The sequence below is a fragment of the Salvelinus alpinus genome, chromosome 16 (assembly GCF_045679555.1).
Source record: "Salvelinus alpinus chromosome 16, SLU_Salpinus.1, whole genome shotgun sequence".
Lineage (NCBI taxonomy): Eukaryota > Metazoa > Chordata > Actinopteri > Salmoniformes > Salmonidae > Salvelinus > Salvelinus alpinus.
Window position 1 is genome coordinate 48,088,156 of NC_092101.1, and position 18,919 is coordinate 48,107,074.

The 18,919-nt window shown below is 52.7% G+C and overlaps 1 protein-coding gene across 4 annotated transcripts in view; it reads right to left on the reverse strand.

The window, feature by feature from the left end:
- LOC139541620 (insulin receptor-like) overlaps window positions 1–18,919 on the reverse strand; it is a 206,184-nt gene that overhangs the window by 49,192 nt on the left and 138,073 nt on the right. For all 4 annotated transcript variants that reach the window (XR_011668371.1, XM_071346446.1, XM_071346445.1 and 1 more), the window contains one exon: window positions 2,485–2,624. Coding sequence is in view for 3 of the 4 variants with exons in the window: in XM_071346446.1 (XP_071202547.1) it covers window positions 2,485–2,624 (140 nt within the window). In the remaining variant the exon portion in view is untranslated. The remainder of the gene's footprint in view (window positions 1–2,484; window positions 2,625–18,919) is intronic.

Consider the following 18,919-nt stretch of genomic DNA (forward strand, 5'->3'; position numbering starts at 1 on the left):
TGAGGGCGGTAGGTAGTGAGGGTGGTTGGTAGTGAGGGCGGTAGGTAGCGAGGGCGGTTGGTAGTGAGGGCGGTAGGTAGTGAGGGCGGTAGGTAGTGAGGGTGGGTGGTAGCGAGGGCGGTAGGTAGTGAGGGTGGGTGGTAGTGAGGGCAGTAGGTAGTGAGGGTGGGTGGTAGTGAGGGCGGTAGGTAGTGAGGGTGGTTGGTAGTGAGGGCGGTAGGTAGTGAGGGTGGGTGGTAGCGAGGGCGGTAGGTAGTGAGGGTGGGTGGTAGTGAGGGCGGTAGGTAGTGAGGGTGGGTGGTAGTGAGGGCGGTAGGTAGTGAGGGTGGTTGGTAGTGAGGGCGGTAGGTAGTGAGGGCGGTAGGTAGCGAGGGTGGGTGGTAGCGAGGGTGGGTGGCAGCGAGGGTGGGTGGTAGCGAGGGTGGGTGGTAGCGAGGGTGGGTGGTAGCGAGGGTGGGTGGTAGCGAGGGTGGGTGGTAGCGAGGGCGGTAGGTAGCGAGGGCGGTAGGTAGCGAGGGCGGTAGGTAGCGAGGGCGGTAGGTAGCGAGGGCGGTTGGTAGCGAGGGCGGTAGGTAGCGAGGGCGGTAGGTAGTGAGGGCGGTAGGTAGCGAGGGCGGTAGGTAGTGAGGGCGGTAGGTAGTGAGGGCGGTTGGTAGTGAGGGCAGTAGGTAGTGAGGGCGGTAGGTAGTGAGGGCGGTAGGTAGTGAGGGCGGTTGGTAGTGAGGGCGGTAGGTAGTGAGGGCGGTAGGTAGTGAGGGTGGGTGGTAGTGAGGGCGGTAGGTAGTGAGGGCGGTAGGTAGTGAGGGCGGTTGGTAGTGAGGGCGGTTGGTAGTGAGGGCGGTTGGTAGTGAGGGCGGTAGGTTGTAGGGTGGGTGGTAGTGAGGGTGGGTGGTAGTGAGGGTGGTAGGTAGTGAGGGTGATAGGTAGTGAGGGCAGTAGGTAGCGAGGGCGGTAGGTAGCGAGGGCGGTAGGTAGTGAGTGGTAGCGAGGGTGGGTGGTAGTGAGGGTGGGTGGTAGTGAGGGCGGTAGGTTGTAGGGTGGTTGGTAGTGAGGGTGGGTGGTAGTGAGGGTGGGTGGTAGTGAGGGTGGGTGGTAGTGAGGGTGGTAGGTAGTGAGGGTGATAGGTAGTGAGGGTGGTAGGTAGTGAGGGTGATAGGTAGTGAGGGTGATAGGTAGTGAGGGTGATAGGTAGTGAGGGTGAAAGGTAGTGAGGGTGATAGGTAGTGAGGGTGAAAGGTAGTGAGGGTAGGTGGTAGTGAGGGTAGGTGGTAGTGAGGGTGGTAGGTAGTGAGGGTGGTAGGTAGTGAGGGTGATAGGTAGCGAGGGTGATAGGTAGCGAGGGTGATAGGTAGCGAGGGTGAAAGGTAGCAAGGGTGAAAGGTAGCGAGGGTGGTAGGTAGTGAGGGTGGTAGGTAGTGGGGGTGGGTGGTAGTGAGGGTGGTAGGTAGTGAGGGTGAAAGGTAGTGAGGGTAGGTGGTAGCGAGGGTGAAAGTTAGCGAGGGTGAAAGGTAGCGAGGGTGAAAGGTAGCGAGGGTGAAAGGTAGCGAGGGTGGTAGGTAGTGAGTGGTAGCGAGGGTGGGTGGTAGTGAGGGTGGGTGGTAGTGAGGGCGGTAGGTTGTAGGGTGGTTGGTAGTGAGGGTGGGTGGTAGTGAGGGTGGGTGGTAGTGAGGGTGGGTGGTAGTGAGGGTGGTAGGTAGTGAGGGTGATAGGTAGTGAGGGTGGTAGGTAGTGAGGGTGATAGGTAGTGAGGGTGATAGGTAGTGAGGGTGAAAGGTAGTGAGGGTGATAGGTAGTGAGGGTGAAAGGTAGTGAGGGTAGGTGGTAGTGAGGGTAGGTGGTAGTGAGGGTGGTAGGTAGTGAGGGTGGTAGGTAGTGAGGGTGATAGGTAGCGAGGGTGATAGGTAGCGAGGGTGATAGGTAGCGAGGGTGAAAGGTAGCAAGGGTGAAAGGTAGCGAGGGTGGTAGGTAGTGAGGGTGGTAGGTAGTGGGGGTGGGTGGTAGTGAGGGTGGTAGGTAGTGAGGGTGAAAGGTAGTGAGGGTAGGTGGTAGCGAGGGTGAAAGTTAGCGAGGGTGAAAGGTAGCGAGGGTGAAAGGTAGCGAGGGTGAAAGGTAGCGAGGGTGGTAGGTAGCGAGGGTGGTAGGTAGTGAGGGTGAAAGGTAGTGAGGGTAGGTGGTAGCGAGGGTGAAAGTTAGCGAGGGTGGTAGGTAGTGAGGGTGGTAGGTAGCGAGGGTGGTAGGTAGTGAGGGTGGGTGGTAGTGAGGGTGGTAGGTAGTGAGGGTGGTGGTAGTGAGGGTGGTAGGTAGTGAGGGTGGTAGGTAGTGAGGGTAGGTGGTAGCGAGGGTGAAAGTTAGCGAGGGTGAAAGGTAGCGAGGGTGGTAGGTAGCGAGGGTGGTAGGTAGTGAGGGTGAAAGGTAGTGAGGGTAGGTGGTAGCGAGGGTGAATATTTGCGAGGGTGAAAGGTAGCGAGGGTATACTGTACTTACTTCCTCCACGGATCTTGATAACCAGGCTACCGTTGAGCACAGTGCATCCTCTAAGAGCCTGGGCTGCTGTCACAGAGTCTACGACCTTCACCCCCGAACACATCTTAGGACATAGGCCCGCGCACGGAGTACAGTTCAACCTGCAGAGAGGGAAACACACACTGGTTATAGAACACCGTCACACCCTTTACACAAGGCAGCTTCACCTCACAATATGCTAGCTAATAAGGAAATGTTATTTCATCCAAGCAAAGGAATTCTATAACTGTTGTCTGTGTGATTCAAATCAGTGCTGTCAAAGTTTGAGATAAACCTCACGAGATGCCCAACCGGTTTGTTCTTACAGCCCCACGTCACTTCATTACCCAACAGGTGAACAACGTCCCCAGAACAGGAACACTTTCTCTTGTCACCTCTAAATCAAAACGCCTTGGATGTTTGTGTCGCGCCTATCTCACAAGAATAGAACAGGATGGAAGGGCCGTGACACTGGGATAAGTTGGCCCCTTTCCGGCTCTTCTGAAAATACAGAATTTTACAAGAGGAGAGGACAAAGGTGTTGAAAAGAGGTTGAACTACACTACATGACCAAAAGTATGTGGACATCTGCTCGTCAAACATCTCATTTACATGGAGCTGGTCCCCCCTTGTTGCTATAAAAGCCTCCACTCTTCTGGGAAGGCTTTCCATTAGATGGTGGAACATTGCTGCGGGGACTTGCTTCCATTCAGCCACGAGGGCATTACGAAGGTCGGGCACTGATGTTGGGCGATTAGGCCTGGCTCGCAGTCGGCATTCCAATTCATCCCAAAGGTGTTTGATGGGGTTGAGGTCAGGGCTCTGTACAGGCCAGTTAAGTTCTTCCACACCAATCTCAACAAACCATTTCTGTATGGACCTCACTTTGTGCACAGGGGCATTGTCATGCTGAAACAGGAAAGGGCCTTCACGAAACTGTTGCCACTGCACAAGAACAGCAAGTCAATAACTGACTTGTTGGAAAGGTGGCATCCTATGACGGTGCCACGTTGAAAGTCACTGAGCTCTTCAGTAAGGCCATTCTACTGCCAATGTTTGTCTGTGGAGATTGCATAGCTGTGTACTCGATTTTATACACTTGTCAGCAACGGGTGTGACCGAAATAGCCTAATCCACTAATTAGAAGGGGTGTACACATAACACTATATATATATATATATATAAAAGACTCCTGGCTCCAGTGTATATCAGGCCATATCTAGGACTCCAGACTGTTATCTATACAGAAGTATCTCTGTCTGCGAGATAACAGTCTGGAGTCCTAGATTTGGCCTGATATACACTGGAGCCAGGAGTCTTATATATATATATATATATATAGTGTTGTCTGCGAGATAACAGTCTGGAGTCCTAGATTTGGCCTGATATACACTGGAGCCAGGAGTCTACCAATGGTGAAATACTTGAATTATAACGAAAACCGCTGTGTAGTAATAAAGTAACAATATTATACTACAACTATACAAGTAAATCTGTGTATTATATTATATATATATATAAACTAATACATGACTATATGGTATTAGTACACTTGATTCAAAGTATTTTCCATATATTGGAGTCAAATTAGAGTCAAATTGGAGTCAAAGTGTGTAGTGTCAGGGATTCCAGTCTGCTTGTACAGCCAGAGGTACAGCCAGAGGTACAGCCAGAGGTACAGCCAGAGGTACAGTCAGAGGTACAGCCAGAGGTAGGGCTGTTGCGGTGACTGTATTACCTTCACACAGGCAGTCATGAGTGCAGTAAAATTCCACGTGAACTTTTATGCACTTTTATGCACTCTGGACATGCGTTGGTAGTACCCAACTCTCTAATGATCATCAGGTCCTAATGGCCTGGTCCTCAGGGCTATTGTCCCTCTAACCACTGTTACCAGTGCAATCGAAAATCCCATCAAACACTTATCATCAAAACAGTATGGTTCTTTTTAAAACTAACCACACTGTGATTGATCAATTTGAATAAATAAGTTCAACAGGTTGAACCTGAATGGAAAACATGGTGGTTCTGGATGTCGTTTCAAAGCCTAACACAACAAATGGACAGCGTTTTCTAAGGGGATGATTCATTCAAAACATCCATATGAGTATTAGAGCTGATGCATAGAGGTATATATGAGCCCAAACCCCAAAAAAACCACCTGAATTAAAATACTGGATTGTGCCATTATACAATACATAGCTTACTACATATTACACAGGGCAGAAAAACACTTTTTAAAATGTATTTAAGATGTCTTTGGTGCATAATTAGTTTAGCCTATACTCCAAAATTAAACACATTTGGGGCAGGCAGGTAGCCTAGTGGTTAGAGAGCGTTGGACTAGTAACCGAAAGGTTGCAAGATCGAATCCCCCGAGCTGACAAGGTAGAAATCTGTCGTTCTGCCCCTTGAACAAGGCAGTTAACCCACTGTCCTAGGCTGTCGTTGAAAATAAGAATTTGTTCTTAACTGACTTGACTAATTAAATAAAAGGTCAAATAAATAAGCCTACAATTATAGTGGATTTGTATTTGAATAGCCTAGTAATAGGGCATTTTTATATATTTCCATAGTTAATAGTTTGACATTACCTTTAGCTATAGAGTATCTTACCACTGTGCGTTTCCATCTCCTCCCCTCTCTCCTTCATTCCTTTCTTCAGCGGGCATAGAGAGGGCTGTCAACAGTTTAATTAAATTTGTTTCATTGTGAAAACATGTTACTATCGATGTTCCCGAACAGATTTCACTTGGTTTCCAAAATTAAGCACTGGGTAAGCTGCAGGAACAGGGTTTGGAGAGCCCGTGGCATACAGAGTACTGGGTTAGCTGCAGGAACAGGGTTTGGAGAGCCCGTGGCATACAGAGTACTGGGTTAGCTGCAGGAACAGGGTTTGGAGAGCCCGTGGCATACAGAGTACTGGGTAGCTGCAGGAACAGGGTTTGGAGAGCCCGTGGCATACAGAGTACTGGGTAGCTGCAGGAACAGGGTTGGAGAGCCAATGGCATACAGAGTACTGGGTAGCTGCAGGAACAGGGTTGGAGAGCCCGTGGCATACAGAGTACTGGGTAGCTGCAGGAACAGGGTTTGGAGAGCCCGTGGCATACAGAGTACTGGGTAGCTGCAGGAACAGGGTTGGAGAGCCCATGGCATACAGAGTACTGGGTAGCTGCAGGAACAGGGTTGGAGAGCCCATGGCATACAGAGTACTGGGTAGCTGCAGGAACAGGGTTGGAGAGCCCGTGGCATACAGAGTACTGGGTAGCTGCAGGAACAGGGTTTGGAGAGCCCATGGCAAACAGAGTACTGGGTAGCTGCAGGAACAGGGTTGGAGAGCCCGTGGCATACAGAGTACTGGGTAGCTGCAGGAACAGGGTTTGGAGAGCCCGTGGCATACAGAGTACTGGGTAGCTGCAGGAACAGGGTTTGGAGAGCCCGTGGCATACAGAGTTTGGGTCGGAGTATAACCTGTTGCGCTGCGAGAGGCTGCACGCTCCTGAAACAGTGGTTGACGTGTGGGCGTGAAATAACCGGCGTAGCCTACGAGGCACGAGTGGAAAAAACTAACCAGTAGCCTCCATTCGCTATTCTGAGTGCATAAGGATGACAGGTCTGCCTCCTGTTCCTGACCATTTGATAAAACGGGCCATTCTAAATCTAAATAAGTGTTACATATTTTAGTAAAGACAAGACGAAATAGTCTGAAGAGAAGAGAACAGAGAGAACAGCTTGTGCAGACTGAGAACGAGGAACAAGCTTCTTTTTTTTTTTTTTTTTACTTTCTCACATCATCAATATTCTATAGTCGCCTCATGCAGCCCGTATATGTTCTGATTTGTAAGACAATCTAAAGTTTGTATCATTCACTACTAAAGTTGCCAAATTAGTCTATATCTAGCTTATAGGACCTGTTTCAAATGATCACTTTTACTCTCAACATAACCACTTCATATGCACATTCGCTCTAGAATGGGGAAAAAAGATCCTTTCTATTTTATTCAGCTAAGTTCAATTATATTCTTCTTAATATAAAATCATAATATAAAATAATGTCAGGGGACTTATAATAAGCATATCTTGTCCGCTAAAATGAACAAGCCTAAAGCCTATAGCATGGAGCATTGCCAGATAACATGCTGTATAGCCAGATAACATGCTGTATAGCCAGATAACATGCTGTATAGCCAGATAACATGCTGTATAGCCAGATAACATGCTGTATAGCCAGATAACATGCTGTATAGCCAGATAACATGCTGTATAGCCAGATAACATGCTGTATAGCCAGATAACATGCTGTATAGCCAGATAACATGCTGTATAGCCAGATAACATGCTGTATAGCCAGATCATATTCTGTTCTTCTGAAATACATTTTTCTTCATATCATGTTTCTTTAGACCTGCCTAAAATATAACATTGATTTATTATCCTTTTTTTAAATGTAGATGTTTCAAAAAGGTGTGCATCAGCGGCGTGGAGGCCTGGAGATGCTAAACGTGTTTATGTTCATCAACGGTCAATTACCGTGAGACGGTTTTCTTTTGCATGACAATAACCGGATGTCATGACCGTCAAAGCCCTACCCAGAGGAACTTATTACCCATTCAAAGTAAACATGGGCCAGTCCTCCAGACAGACCAAGCAGCTTGGGAGACGGCTCCTCAGCTCATTGATCAGGTCTGAAAGGGTCTTTCAACCAGGACCACAGTAGCATGTAGATCACCTGTTGCTAGGGAACGCCAACTACAGTCCCAACTGTCTGTGAACGGAGTTTTATTCACAACAAACGTGAACAAAGAAATAAAAACAGAAGAGATTATACTTTTATGGGTCTGATTCCTTTGAAGCCATGGAATAATAACAGGGGATTTAGACGATCAGTTTCTACAGTACGATCCCCAAGTACAGTTAACCCAATTATGAGAATAATTCCTTTTGATGTTTAACAACTATAAAAACAACACCTTGAAATAGAATGAAACATATTGAATGAGTGCAGATCCAGGGATTTGTATAATTCTCTAAATTAATTTGATAATACATTAAATGAAGCCAAAGGCTTATGGGGGAATTAAATGATGTAAATGGCCCTCATCTGCAGTAGCTAGCTGGGGGACCCGGGAGACTCTCTCCTTCCTCGTTAGTTTAGAGTTGTAACACAGAGTCAACACAACATGGCTGGAGTACTAACTTCCTGTCCTACCGCTCCCCAAGTATAATAAACCCAATTATGAGAATAATTCATTCTGATGTTTAAACACCTTGAAATAGAATGAAAAATATTGAATGAGTGCAGATCCAGGGTCTCTCTGTTTCTCTCTGTGTCTCTCTGTGTCTCTCTGTGTCTCTCTGTGTCTCTCTGTGTCTCTCAAACAAAGGACAGAGAAAGACAGGAAGCAAGTGAAAATCAGAGAAAGGCAAGTGAGAAGGGGAGAGCGAGTGAGAAGGACAGAGAAAGACAGGAAGCAAGTGAAAATCAGAGAAAGGCAAGTGAGAAGGGGAGAGCGAGTGAGAAGGACAGAGAAAGACAGGAAGCGAGTGAGAAGGGGAGAGAGAGAGAAAAACAAAGGGAGTGTGTACGAAAGGGAGAGAGAGAGTGAGTGACAAGAAAAATAAAACGGAAATAGAATGAAAAATATTGAATGAGGGCAGATCCAGGGTCTCTCTCTCTCTCAGAAACAAAGGACAGAGAAATACTGGAAGCGAGTGAGAAGGGGAGAGAGACAGGAAGCGAGTGAGAAGGGGAGAGAGACAGGAAGCGAGTGAGAAGGGGAGAGAGCAAGAAAGGGAGTGTGTACAAAAGGGAGAGAGAGAGTGTGAGTGACAAGAAAAACGAAAGGAAGTGGGAGAGAAACGGGGAGAGAAACAGGAAGTGGTTACGTAGTGGAAGTGTTTGTGGTAGGGCTCAGTGAGTGTCTTCCTGTCTTCTCCTCTGATACAAAGAGCTGATCTGCCGAGCTCTGATAGCGTTGCCTTTCAGGAATTCATTCACAAAAATAGCCGCCGCAGAGCAGCCAGGGGCCGAGTAAAAAGGGACTCTCCAGTTCATTCACAAATGAGTACTCGTTAAAAAAAAAAATTGTTATCCCCTCTAAAAGAACATAATCGACGCTTCCAGTCTTGGCATCCCCTCCACATGTACTGTATCTGTTTTAGACATGAACTAAAAGGCCCTCGTCCACCCACGCTCTAGTCTACAGCGTTCACACCTCAGTGTCCACCCACGCTCTAGTCTACAGCGTTCACACCTCAGTGTCCACCCACGCTCTAGTCTACAGCGTTCACACCTCAGTGTTCACCCACGTTCTAGTCTACAGCGCTCACACCTCAGTGTCCACCCACGCTCTAGTCTACAGCGCTCACACCTCAGTGTCCACCCACGCTCTAGTCTACAGCGCTCACACCTCAGTGTCCACCCACGCTCTAGTCTACAGCGCTCACACCTCAGTGTCCACCCACGCTCTAGTCTACAGCGCTCACACCTCAGTGTCGACCCACGCTCTAGTCTACAGCGCTCACACCTCAGTGTCCACCCACGCTCTAGTCTACAGCGCTCACACCTCAGTGTTCACCCACGCTCTAGTCTACAGCGTTCACATCTCAGTGTCGACCCACGCTCTAGTCTACAGCGTTCACACCTCAGTGTCCACCCACGCTCTAGTCTACAGCGCTCACACCTCAGTGTTCACCCACGCTCTAGTCTACAGCGCTCACACCTCAGTGTCCACCCACGCTCTAGTCTACAGCGCTCACACCTCAGTGTCAACCCTGAGGTGAGAGGGCTGAGAGGGGAGACGGTGGGGGTTGTAGGTGAGAGGGCTGAGAGGGGAGACGGTGGGGGTTGTAGGGGGGAGGCTGAGAGGGGAGACGGTGGGGGTCGTAGGGGGAGGCTGAGAGGGGAGACGGTGGGGGTTGTAGGGGGGGGGGGCTGAGAGGGGAGACGGTGGGGGTTGTAGGGGGGGGCTGAGAGGGGAGACGGTGGGGGTCGTAGGGGGAGGCTGAGAGGGGAGACGGTGGGGGTCGTAGGGGGAGGCTGAGAGGGGAGACGGTGGGGGTTGTAGGGGGGGGGGGCTGCGAGGGGAGACGGTGGGTGTTGTAGGGGGAGGCTGAGAGGGGAGACGGTGGGTGTTGTAGGGGGAGGCTGAGAGGGGAGACGGTGGGGGTTGTAGGGGGGGAGAGAGGAGACAGTGGGTGTTGTAGGGGGGGAGGCTGCGAGGGGAGGCGGTGGGGGTTGTAGGTGGGAGGGGGGGCTGCGAGGGGAGACGGTGGGGGTTGTAGGGGGGGCTGAGAGGGGAGACGGTGGGGGTTGTAGGGGGGAGGGGGGGCTGCGAGGGGAGACGGTGGGTGTTGTAGGGGGAGGCTGAGAGGGGAGACGGTGGGTGTTGTAGGGGGAGAGGCTGCGAGGGGAGACGGTGGGGGTTATAGGTGGGGCTGCGAGGGGAGACGGTGGGGGTTGTAGGGGGGAGGGGGGGCTGCGAGGGGAGACGGTGGGGGTTGTAGGGGGGGAGGCTGCGAGGGGAGACGGTGGGGGTTGTAGGTGGGAGGGGGGGCTGCGAGGGGAGACGGTGGGGGTTGTAGGGGGGGCTGAGAGGGGAGACGGTGGGGGTTGTAGGGGGGAGGGGGGGCTGCGAGGGGAGACGGTGGGTGTTGTAGGGGGAGGCTGAGAGGGGAGACGGTGGGTGTTGTAGGGGGAGGCTGAGAGGGGAGACGGTGGGGGTTGTAGGGGGGGGGGCTGAGAGGGGAGACGGTGGGTGTTGTAGGGGGGGCTGAGAGGAGACAGTGGCTGTTTTAGGGGGGAGGGAGGGCTGAGAGGAGAGAGGGTGGGTGTCGTAGGGGGGAGGGGGCTGAGAGGGGAGACGGTGGGTGTCGTAGGGGGGAGGGGGCTGAGAGGGGAGACGGTGGGGGTCGTAGGTGGGAGGGGGGGCTGCGAGGGGAGACGGTGGGGGTTGTAGGGGGAGGCTGAGAGGGGAGATGGTGGGTGTTGTAGGGGGGAGGGGGCTGAGAGGGGAGGCGGTGCGGTGCCGGTTGTAGTGGGGAGGCTGAGAGGGGAGACGGTGGGTGTTGTAGGGGGGAGGGGGCTGAGAGGGGAGACGTGGGGGTTGTAGGGGGGAGGGGCTGAGGGGAGACGGTGGGGGTTGTAGGGGGGAGGGGGCTGAGAGGGGAGACGGTGGGGGTCGTAGGGGGGAGGGGCTGAGGGGAGACGGTGGGGGTCGTAGGGGGGAGGGGCTGAGGGGAGACGGTGGGGGTTGTAGGGGGGAGGGGGCTGAGAGGGGAGACGTGGGGGTTGTAGGGGGGAGGGGGCTGAGAGGGGAGACGTGGGGGTTGTAGGGGGGAGGGGCTGAGGGGAGACGGTGGGGGTTGTAGGGGGGAGGGGCTGAGGGGAGACGGTGGGGGTTGTAGGGGGGAGGGGCTGAGGGGAGACGGTGGGGGTTGTAGGGGGGAGGGGGCTGAGAGGGGAGACGTGGGGGTTGTAGGGGGGAGGGGCTGAGGGGAGACGGTGGGGGTTGTAGGGGGGAGGGGGCTGAGGGGAGACGGTGGGGGTTGTAGGGGGGGGGGCTGAGAGGGGAGACGGTGGGGGTCGTAGGGGGAGGCTGAGAGGGGAGACGGTGGGGGTCGTAGGGGGAGGCTGAGAGGGGAGACGGTGGGGGTTGTAGGGGGGGGGGGGGGCTGAGAGGGGAGACGGTGGGGGTTGTAGGGGGGGGGGGGCTGAGAGGGGAGACGGTGGGTGTTGTAGGGGGAGGCTGAGAGGGGAGACGGTGGGGGTTGTAGGGGGGGGGCTGAGAGGGGAGACGGTGGGGGTCGTAGGGGGAGGCTGAGAGGGGAGACGGTGGGGGTCGTAGGGGGAGGCTGAGAGGGGAGACGGTGGGGGTTGTAGGGGGGGGGCTGCGAGGGGAGACGGTGGGTGTTGTAGGGGGAGGCTGAGAGGGGAGACGGTGGGTGTTGTGGGGGGGGGGGCTGCGAGGGGAGACGGTGGGTGTTGTAGGGGGAGGCTGAGAGGGGAGACGGTGGGTGTTGTAGGGGGAGGCTGAGAGGGGAGACGGTGGGGGTTGTAGGGGGGGGCTGAGAGGGGAGATGGTGGGGGTTGTAGGTGGGAGGGGGGGCTGCGAGGGGAGACGGTGGGGGTTGTAGGGGGGGAGGCTGCGAGGGGAGACGGTGGGGGTTGTAGGGGGGGAGGCTGCGAGGGGAGACGGTGGGGGTTGTAGGGGGGGCTGAGAGGGTGGACGGTGGGGGTTGTAGGGGGGAGGGGGGGCTGCGAGGGGAGACGGTGGGTGTTGTAGGGGGAGGCTGAGAGGGGAGACGGTGGGTGTTGTAGGGGGAGGCTGAGAGGGGAGACGGTGGGGGTTGTAGGGGGGGGGGGCTGAGAGGGGAGACGGTGGGTGTTGTAGGGGGGGCTGAGAGGGGAGACGGTGGGGGTTGTAGGGGGGGGGGGGGCTGAGAGGGGAGACGGTGGGTGTTGTAGGGGGGGCTGAGAGGAGACAGTGGCTGTTGTAGGGGGGAGGGAGGGCTGAGAGGAGAGAGGGTGGGTGTCGTAGGGGGGAGGGGGCTGAGAGGGGAGACGGTGGGGGTCGTAGGTGGGAGGGGGGGCTGCGAAGGGAGACGGTGGGGTTTGTAGGGGGAGGCTGAGAGGGGAGATGGTGGGGGTCGTAGGGGGGAGGGGGCTGAGAGGGGAGGCGGTGCGGTGCCGGTTGTAGTGGGGAGGCTGAGAGGGGAGACGGTGGGTGTTGTAGGGGGGAGGGGGCTGAGAGGGGAGACGTGGGGGTTGTAGGGGGGAGGGGCTGAGGGGAGACGGTGGGGGTTGTAGGGGGGAGGGGGCTGAGGGGAGACGGTGGGGGTTGTAGGGGGGGGGGGCTGAGAGGGGAGACGGTGGGGGTCGTAGGGGGGAGGGGCTAAGGGGAGACGGTGGGGGTCGTAGGGGGGAGGGGCTGAGGGGAGACGGTGGGGGTTGTAGGGGGGAGGGGGCTGAGAGGGGAGACGTGGGGGTTGTAGGGGGGAGGGGGCTGAGAGGGGAGACGTGGGGGTTGTAGGGGGGAGGGGCTGAGGGGAGACGGTGGGGGTTGTAGGGGGGAGGGGGCTGAGAGGGGAGACGTGGGGGTTGTAGGGGGGAGGGGCTGAGGGGAGACGTGGGGGTTGTAGGGGGGAGGGGCTGAGGGGAGACGGTGGGGGTTGTAGGGGGGAGGGGCTGAGGGGAGACGGTGGGGGTTGTAGGGGGGAGGGGCTGAGGGGAGACGGTGGGGGTCGTAGGGGGGAGGGGGCTGAGAGGGGAGACGGTGGGGGTCGTAGGTGGGAGGGGGGGCTGCGAGGGGAGACGGTGGGGGTTGTAGGGGGGAGGGGGCTGAGAGGGGAGACGTGGGGGTTGTAGGGGGGAGGGGCTGAGGGGAGACGGTGGGGGTTGTAGGGGGGAGGGGCTGAGGGGAGACGGTGGGGGTTGTAGGGGGGAGGGGCTGAGGGGAGACGGTGGGGGTTGTAGGGGGGAGGGGGCTGAGAGGGGAGACGTGGGGGTTGTAGGGGGGAGGGGCTGAGGGGAGACGGTGGGGGTTGTAGGGGGGAGGGGGCTGAGGGGAGACGGTGGGGGTTGTAGGGGGGGGGGCTGAGGGGAGACGGTGGGGGTTGTAGGGGGGAGGGGGCTGAGAGGGGAGACGTGGGGGTTGTAGGGGGGAGGGGCTGAGGGGAGACGGTGGGGGTTGTAGGGGGGAGGGGGCTGAGGGGAGACGGTGGGGGTTGTAGGGGGGAGGGGGCTGAGGGGAGACGTGGGGGTTGTAGGGGGAGGCTGCGAGGGGAGACGGTGGGTGTTGTAGGGGGGGAGGCTGCGAGGGGAGACGGTGGGGGTTGTAGGGGGGAGGGGGGGCTGCGAGGGGAGACGGTGGGTGTTGTAGGTGGGAGGGGGCTGAGAGGGGAGACGTGGGGGTTGTAGGGGGAGGGAGAGCTGAGAGGGGAGACGGTGGGGGTTGTAGGGGGAGGGAGGGCTGAGAGGGGAGACGGTGGGTGTTGTAGGGGGAGGCTGAGAGGGGAAACGGTGGGGGTTGTAGGGGGAGGCTGAGAGGGGAGACGGTGGGGGTTGTAGGGGGAGGCTGAGAGGGGAGACGGTGGGTGTTGTATGGGGGGGCTGAGAGGGGAGACGGTGGGGGTTGTAGGGGGAGGCTGCGTGGGTGTTGTGGGGGAGGCTGAGAGGGGAGACGGTGGGGGTTGTAGGGGGAGGCTGCGTGGGTGTTGTGGGGGGGGGCTGAGAGGGGAGAGGGTGGGGCCGTATTATAGAACAATACTTATTGTTGCATGACTGACAAACTGACTAACTTCCTCAGGCAGACCATACCGAGGTGGCTTCCGCGAGAAAAACAAGTGAATTACGTCAAAACATAAACACACCCAGGAGGGAGCGACGGGGTAAGAGAGGGAGAGTTTCAGAACTCCAAATCAGGCTTCCAAAACTCAACAACGGGGAAGACGATGGCATCAAACAGCACCCTTAACAGTCACCTATTTAAAAGCAGTCCTGAGTCCACAGCTGGCCAACTGTCGTTCTCTGGCGACCTAATTCTGTTTATGACAGCGTTAATATTCCCAGCATCTGAAGCCTGTACAGAGTCCAGGGCCTATAGAAAGTCAACACCCCCCTTGGATTTCTTCACATTACTAAGTTAAAGTGGGATTCAAATGGATTTGATTGTCATTTTATGTCAACGATCTACACAAAATACTCTTATGTCTCTTATGTTTCTCTTTGACATAACAGTATTTTGTGTAGATCGTTGACATAAAATGACAATTAAATCCATATATATACAGTGGGGAGAACAAGTATTTGATACACTGCCGATTTTGCAGGTTTTCCTACTTAAAAAGCATGTAGAGGTCTGTCATTTTTATCTTAGTTACACTTCAACTGTGAGAGACGGAATCTAAAACAAAAATCCAGAAAAACATATTGTATGATTTTTAAGTAATTAATTTGCATTTTATTGCATGACATAAGTATTTGATCACCTACTAACCAGTAAGAATTCCGGCTCTCACAGACCTGTTAGTTTTTCTTTAAGAAGGCCTCCTGTTCTCCACTCATTATCTGTATTAACTGCACCTGTTTGAACTCGTTACCTGTATAAAAGACACCTGTCCACACACTCTATCAAACAGACTCCAACCTCTCCACAATGGCCAAGACCAGAGAGCTGTGTAAGGACATCAGGGATAAAATTGTAGACCTGCACAAGGCTGGGATGGGCTACAAGACAATAGGCAAGCAGCTTGGTGAGAAGGCAACAACTGTTGGCGCAATTATTAGAAAATGGAAGAAGTTCAAGATGACGGTCAATCACCCTCGGTCTGCAAGATCTCACCTCGTGGGGCATCAATGATCATGAGGAAGGTGAGGGATCAGCCCAGAACTACACGACAGGACCTGGTCAATAACCTGAAGAGAAATGGGACCACAGTCTCAAAGAAAACCATTTAACACACTACGCCGTCATGGATTAAAATACTGCAGCGCACGCAAGGTCCCCCTGCTCAAGCCAGCGCATGTCCAGGCCCGTCTGAAGTTAGCCAATGACCATCTGGATGATCCAGAGGAGGAATGGGAGAAGGTCATGTGGTCTGATGAGACAAAAATAGAGCTTTTTGGTCAAAACTCCACTCGCAGTGTTTGGAGGAAGAAGAAGGATGAGTACAACCCCAAGAACACCATCCCAACCGTGAAGCATGGAGGTGGAAACATCATTCTTTGGGGATGCTTTTCTGCAAAGGGGACAGGACGACTGCACCGTATTGAGGGGAGGATGGATGGGGCCATGTATCGCGAGATCTTGGCCAACAACCTCCTTCCCTCAGTAAGAGCATTGAAGATGGGTTGTGGCTGGGTCTTCCAGCATGACAACGACCCGAAACACACAGCCAGGGCAACTAAGGAGGGGCTCCGTAAGAAGCATCTCAAGGTCCTGGAGTGGCCTAGCCAGTCTCCAGACCTGAACCCAATAGAAAATCTTTGGAGGGAGCTAAAAGTCCGTATTGCCCAGCGACAGCCACAAAACCTGAAGGATCTGGAGAAGGTCTGTATGGAGGAGTGGGCCAAAATCCCTGCTGCAGTGTGTGCAAACCTGGTCAAGAACTACAGGAAACGTAAGATCTCTGTAATTGCAAACAAAGGTTTCTGTACCAAATATTAAGCTCTGCTTTTCTGATGTATCAAATACTTATGTCATGCAATAATATGCAAATTAATTACTTAAAAATCATACAATGTGATTTTCTGGATTTTTGTTTTAGATTCTGTCTCTCACAGTTGAAGTGTACCTATGATAAAAATTACAGACCTCTACATGCTTTGTAAGTAGGAAAATCTGCAAAATCGGCAGTGTATCAAATACTTGTTCTCCCCACTGTATATATATACACACACACATTCTATTGTGTTATTGACTGTACGTTTGTTTATGTGTAACTCTATGTTGTTGTTTTTGTCGCACTGCTTTGCTTTATCTTGGCCAGGTCGCAGTTGTAAATGAGAACTTGTTCTCAACTGGTTAAATAAAGAAAATAAAAAAAGATCTGGCCTTGTGTTTTAGGTTATCTGGTGGAAAGCAGACTTAGGCAGGTTTTACTCTAGGATTTTGCCTTTGTTTAGTTTCATCCCGTTTTGTTCATCCTGAAAAACTCCCCAGTCTTTGCCGATATCAAGCATACCCATACCATGATGCAGCCACCACCGTGCTTGAAAATAAGGAGGCAGTTACTTATTGATGTGTTGTCCCAAACATATGGCTTTGCAATTAGGCCAAAAAGTATACTCCTTTGACATGTTTTTTCTCTCTCAATATTACTTTAGTGCCTTGTTGCATACTTTCTGTATATTTAAAAATCACCAATGGCCTCTTAGTGACATCCCTAAGCAGTTTCCCTCGTGTCCTGCAGCTCAGTTCAGATGGACAACTGCATCTTTGATGTGTCTGGGTGGTTTAATACATGATTTGTTAGCCACATTTGACTCAAACTAATTTAGGCTTGCCTAAACAAAAGGGGTGAATTCTTATGCAGCGAGTATATTTAAGTTATTTCGTTTTTATTAATTTGTACAAATGTGTATACTTTTATTTTCATTTAGACATTATGGAACATTTTGTAGATCCATTTTGTAGATCAAGGGGTATACACTTTCAGTAGGCATTGTATGTGCTAGCCAGCCTGTGCTAGCCAGCGTGTGCTAGCCCTCCTCCTGTGTGTGCTAGCCAGCGTGTGCTAGCCCCCCTCCTGTGTGTGCTAGCCAGCCTGTGCTAGCCAGCGTGTGCTAGCCCTCCTCCTGTGTGTGCTAGCCAGCCTGTGCTAGCCAGCCTGTGCTATCCCCCCTCCTGTGTGTGCTAGCCAGCCTGTGCTAGCCAGCGTGTGCTTGCAATCATGTGCTATCCAGCGTGTGCTAATCCCCCTCCTGTATGTGCTAACCAGCGTGTGTTAACCCCCTTTTCCCCTTCCGTTCAACGCCTCCCCAAAACACCCAAAAGTTCAGATGCCACTCAACAGTGGTTGAGAATCAGAGCTTGGCCTGGGGTCACGGTACACTGGATGAGTCATGTCACCTAGTTCCTTTCATATTGAACTAAATGATGCTAAATTAGAGGCTACATTTTATCAAAAGGTTCTAATACTTTACAACAAATCTGACAAAATAGGCTTGATTTTCCACTGACTTTAAATTGGCCCAGTGGAAAAACTCTATAATGATCAGGGAAATAAAAAAATGTTTTTTTCTACCTTCCTCACATGGAAAATCATAAATATATAAATTAACTTTTCTATCTTAATGCTCTGCAGTATAGAAAGAAAAAAATGTGAAAGTAGTTGTATTGAAGAAAACACTCTGATCCATCTCACGGTGACCTTAAGTCCGAAAAAGACCACTTCCTGGGGCCTGCCTGTCCTGAGCCTCATGGGGAAATCATTTAGGATGCAGGTTTTAAAAAGAGAGTTTGTTTTGGGCTGCAGCCCTGAAAACCAATGCACGTTGCAGACTGACTTGGGACCGCTGCAGTGTCTTCAGTGTTTCAAGGAATGATGAGCAAATTCTTATTTCGTGCTTGTAGTCATGGATATTAAGGTGGAAAGGCGGAACGAACGCCCACGGAAATGTCTAGAAAGCAGAGCGGCCTAACAGCTGTGCTGGCGGTTGGTGAAGAGAGAGGGAGAGATAGGATTGCACAGGAATTCCTCTGTCATTTACATTACATTTTAGTCATTTAGCAGACGCTCCTTTCCAATTACTTACAGGAGCACTTAGGGTTAATTGCCTTGCTCAAGTGTACATCGACAGATTTTTCACCAAGTCAGCTTTGGGATTCAAACCAGCAACCTTTCGGTTACTGGCCCGAACACTCTTAACCGCTAGGCTACTTGCCGCCCCTCATATCTCCTGGTGGCTGACTTCAAGCCTAGCTCAAGAAAAGGTAGCATGAAGGAAGTGTCTCGCCATCCCAGCACTCTCTGCCCCAGCCCCCACTCCGGTCACAGCCTCTGCCCAGCCCAGTCACAGCAAGCCCCTTGAGGCTCAGCGCCCCGGTCACAGCCGTGTCCGTGTGTCTGCGAGGGTGATTTGTGTGTCTGGTTACGGACACTCCCCTCACTCGGCCCAGCACCGGAAGACTTCAACAGTCCCTGATGTCGTAACGGCTGCAGAATGGAAAGAATTATCTTGCAACTTCCTTCTCATCATACTGGATGGCATGAGACAATCTCTGAGAACGTACTGCACTACGAGACTGAATCTCTGAGAACGTACTGCACTACGAGACTGAATCTCTCTGAGAACGTACTGCACTACGAGACTGAATCTCTCTGAGAACGTACTGCACTACGAGACTGAATCTCTATGAGAACGTACTGCACTACGAGACTGAATCTCTCTGAGAACGTACTGCACTACGAGACTGAATCTCTCTGAGAACGTACTGCACTACGAGACTGAATCTCTCTGAGAACGTACTGCACTACGAGACTGAATCTCTGAGAACGTACTGCACTACGAGACAGAATGAGAACGTACTGCACTACGAGACTGAATCTCTGAGAACGTACTGCACTACGAGACAGAATGAGAACGTACTGCACTACGAGATCTCTGAGAACGTACTGCACTACGAGATCTCTGAGAACGTACTGCACTACGAGATCTCTGAGAACGTACTGCACTACGAGATCTCTGAGAACGTACTGCACTACGAGATCTCTGAGAACGTACTGCACTACGAGATCTCTGAGAACGTACTGCACTACGAGATCTCTGAGAACGTACTGCACTACGAGATCTCTGAGAACGTACTGCACTACGAGATCTCTGAGAACGTACTGCACTACGAGATCTCTGAGAACGTACTGCACTACGAGATCTCTGAGAACGTACTGCACTACGAGATCTCTGAGAACGTACTGC